Below are 4,321 nucleotides of genomic sequence, written 5' to 3' on the forward strand. Positions count from 1 at the left end.
TGTAGGAACGTGGATGACGGGTCCCACTGACCACTTGACCACGGCGAGCTTGATCTCGGATCCACACTCCGTCACCTTGCTGTAGGGTTGGTAGGATGCGGGTTCTATGTCGTTGGTTGTAGTTCAGTGTCTGATTTGAATGGTACTTGTCTTCTCTCACTCTCACCTTTTCCAAGTCTTGAGCATGGACTTGTGGCATAAGTGTATCAGGTAGAGTGGGGAGTTCAGTTCGCAGTCTCCGTCCCATGAGCAGCTCACATGGCGCCAGACCATTCTGAAGTGGTGTCCACTGTTAACTCAGCAAAGCAAGGTCGATATCATCGTTCTTTTTCAACAAGGCTTTCACTGTTCGTACACCTCGCTCCGCTTCCCCATTTGCCTGAGGATACCTTGGCGAGCTGGTAGTATGGACAAACCTATACTTCTCAGCGAATTTCTGGAAAGTCTCATTCGCGAATTGTGGTCCGTTATCCGAAATCACCACATCAGGGATACCGTGTACAGCAAATATCTCCTTCAAGGATTTGATCACGGCTTCAGAAGTGTGTCCATGTAGCCTTTTTACTTCTATCCATCTTGAATAGTAGTCCTCTACTATAAGAAACATCTTTCCTTGATACTCAAAGAGATCCATTCCTAGTCTCTCCCAAGGACGCATTGGGAAGGATGAAGTCATCAATGGTTCTTTAGTCTCCTGACTATGGATGGTACAAGTAGTACATCTGGAGATCATCTCTTCCGCTGACTTCGAGAGGCCTGGCCACCAGACCGACTGTCGAGCTCTGGCTCTGCACTTTGTGATGCCTAGATGACCTTGATGTAAGCGCTGTAGGATGTCTAGTCTCAGAGCCCTGGGAATGACCAGTCTTTCATCATACATGAGCAAATCATCAATCACACTGAGGTGTCCCCTCTGTTCAAAGTATTGCCTGAGGATAGAGTTGTGAGGCATGTAGTCAGGCCAGCCTTTCTCACAATACTCTCTGATTAACGCACATTCTTCATCAAGTCTCTGTGCGTCTCTAATCTCCTCCAGTCTCCGGTCTGTTGCAGGTAAGGTGAGGGTAGATGAAGATGCGAAGGCTTCGGTCAATTCGTTTAGCTCAGCTATGTCCTCTGGCTTTGGGGATGCTACTGGTGCTCTTGAGAGGGCGTCTGCTGTGGCCTGTTGCTTTTCAGGCACGTATTCTGTGGTTGCATCATATCTCATCAACCTTAGTCGAAATCTCAGCACCCTAGGGGGCAACTTTGACAATTCCTTTGTGTTGAGCAGTGTGACCAAAGGCTTGTGGTCAGTTTCAATGTTGAAGGACATACCAAGAACATAGTCACTGAACTTTTCACAAGCCCATGTAGCCGCTAGAGCTTCCTTCTCAATGACTGCGTAACGTTGCTCAGTCTCAGTCAGCGAACGGGATGCATAGCAGACTGGCCGTCGGTGTCCATCCTTCTGAGTCTGGAGCAGTATTGCTCCTACTCCAGTCGACGATGCATCAGCAGCAATAGTTGTAAGCAATGATGGGTCGTAGTGGGCAAGAACTTCAGTGACATCTTTCATCATTTTCTTTATGTGCACAAATGCTCTCTGTTGTGGTTCCTCCCAGCACCATCCGTTGTCCTTCCTCAAGAGTACACGTAGTACTACCAAATTGGGTAGGAACTTTCCAACTTGATGAACAATACCCATGAATCTTTGAAGTTCTGTGATGGTCCTTGGTGCCGGAACCTCTCTGATTGCCCATGTTTTTTCTGGATCAATTTTCACACCTGTTGCATCCACAATGTGGCCTAAGAATTTCATTGTCTCTCGTGAAAATTCACATTTGCTGTTAAGGGTGAGGCCAGCTTCCACAACACGCTGCAACACTGCTCTCACCCTAGTGTCATGTTCTGCTGTTGTAGCTCCATGTATCAGAACATCATCCATGTAGTAGATGACTCCTTCCAGACCCTCCAGGATACCAGACATTGTGTGTTGGAATATCTCGGGAGCGGATGAGATCCCGAACGGTAGCTTATTGAAGCAAAACCTACCGAACGGTGTGATGAAAGTTGTCAGAAGCTTCGATTCTTCATCTAAGGGCAGCTGCCAGAACCCACTGTCTGCATCCAGCTTGGTGAAGATAGTGCCTTTCCCTAGCTTGGCAAGGCTTTCATCAACTGATGCCATTGGATGTACTTCCCGCTCTACTGCTTTGTTGAGTTGTGTAAGATCAACACAAATCCTGATTGCTCCACTAGGTTTTGGGACTGGTACCATTCCGGAGCACCATTTCGTAGGCTCTGTAACAGGAGAAATTACTTCTTGTTCTAACATCGAGTCAATTTCCTTTTTCACTTTTGGCAAGAGGGGGTGAGGAACTCTCCGAGGTGTGTAGAGACATACCGGTTTTGCTCCTGGGGATAGTGTGATATAATACTCATATTCTAGTTTCCCCAATCCAGTAAATAGCTGTGGAAATTCAGCCCTGAAATTCGCCTGCTCCTTCTGGGTATCTCCAAGTTCCTCTACTCTGATCAATAGATTCAGCTCTTCACATGCCTTTCTGCTGAACAATGAGCAATCTTGATTCCTGACAACGTAGACGGTTTCTGAGACTCTCCTATTTTTGTGTTGGAGAATGGCTTTGATCTGTCCCAAAACTTCTAGTTTTGTTTTTCCTGGTCCGCAGAGTCTCTTACCTACAGGCTTCAGTTTTATTCCACGAAGCCACTGTAGTCCATCTGATAGTACAGTTACCGCGGCACCACTGTCTAATTTGAAGTGCGTAGTGTTGCCATCTACTTGAAGATAAGCACCCCAATAGTTCTTGCTGGTGTCCTTAATCTCACCCAGGAAAACAGTCTCCACGTCAAGGGAATCCTCCAACTCATGCACTGTATTCTTTGCTCCAAATGATGAACTGCGGCATACCGCTCGAAAGTGACCTATTTTTACACACTTATGACATGTAGCCTCTCGGGCGGGGCAATTGGCACGGTCATGCTTCTGTCTGCCACAAAACATACAACCACCTTGCATTTGACTTGTAAGTGTGTCTTGCTGACTGCGTTTTGGTCTTACATATTTTGTGTCACTTACATTTCTTCATTTTACTTGCTCTACTTGGGCAACATCTGCATGTATTCCTTCACCTCGAACAACTGGTCTATTTGCTTTTCGAGCTTCTGCTTGCCTGCTTACTTGAACGGCCTTCTCTAATGTCAAATCATCCTTCGCTTGGAGTTGATCAGACAATCCATCATCAAGCACACCAACAACCATCCTATCTCGGATCAGTTCATCTTTTAATGTTTTGTACTCACAGTCTTGAGCTAGCCGATATAAATCGTTAATGAAAGTATCTACACTTTCCCGAGGCTGCTGGCTACGCCTGTTAAACTTTGTACTTGCAACGGTAGTGTTCTTTCTTATGTTGAAATGTGCTTCGAATGCTGCCACAACGCTTGTGTAAGTTGCGGTGCTTTCATCAATACCCCCGAGTCATAATAATGTCGTCCGCACAGTCACCCATGGCATACAACAGTGTACTGACCTAGCTGTTCTCCATCCGGCTGTGAAGCGAGCCCCGATGTGGTCCGATAGCGCTTGAACCTCCGGTACCATTTTGGCCATGCATCAGCTTGATTCAGGCCAGCAACCTTCTCAAAAGTCTCTGGTAATGGGAGTGATTTTTCCATGATTCAATTTTTTACCGCTGCTACCCTATTGTGATGGTTAGATTACCTTACAATAGGGACTTTTAGATTTGCGTAGACTGATACGTGTGACGTCCATTCAAGACGTCGATCGTAGCATATATAGACCTATTGTCTTCGTGCGAATCTAAAAGTCCCTAATTACTGTAAGTCAACAGACGAGGCGGTGAGACGTGATCTAGGTTCAAATTAAAAACCACACAGCCCATTCTCGTATCTGGTAAAGTCAAGCAGTTACAATGATGCACATTATATACTACAGGTACAACATTATGAAATTACTTAAAAGCAATCTTCTTTGGAACTTACGTTTATACGAAGTAGCTCTAACGGCGACTATGCTCTCAATAAGAGGTGTATGATAATTGTTTGTAGAGAGTGGGAATTCCCACCGACATTCAGCGACATGCGATACTTGAACTGTTGACCCACGCAACGCAAGTCAACAACCCCTCTCGTTATACTTATAGCATGCGGGAATTCCCCCAACAATGGGGACTTTTAGATTTGCACGTCGACATAATGGACTGCTACGTGTGACGTCCTTTGACTTAAAGGGACGTCACACGTAGCAGTCCACCGTGTCGACGTGCAAATCTAAAAGTCCCTAATATGTACTGGA

The 4,321-nt window shown here is 45.8% G+C and overlaps 1 protein-coding gene across 1 annotated transcript; it reads right to left on the bottom strand.

The window, feature by feature from the left end:
- Positions 1-292: 292 nt before the first annotated feature.
- Positions 293-3,607, bottom strand: LOC100889265 (uncharacterized protein K02A2.6-like). The gene is made up of 2 exons (XM_030991089.1): positions 3,537-3,607; positions 293-2,993 (listed from the first exon to the last, which is right to left on the bottom strand). The coding sequence occupies exons 1-2, from the start codon at positions 3,605-3,607 to the stop codon at positions 293-295; spliced, it is 2,772 nt and encodes a 923-aa protein (XP_030846949.1).
- Between the last annotated feature and the right edge of the window lie 714 nt (positions 3,608-4,321).

This window comes from Strongylocentrotus purpuratus, unplaced genomic scaffold (assembly GCF_000002235.5).
Source record: "Strongylocentrotus purpuratus isolate Spur 01 unplaced genomic scaffold, Spur_5.0 spur5_scaffold_2, whole genome shotgun sequence".
Classification (NCBI taxonomy): Eukaryota; Metazoa; Echinodermata; class Echinoidea; order Camarodonta; family Strongylocentrotidae; genus Strongylocentrotus; species Strongylocentrotus purpuratus.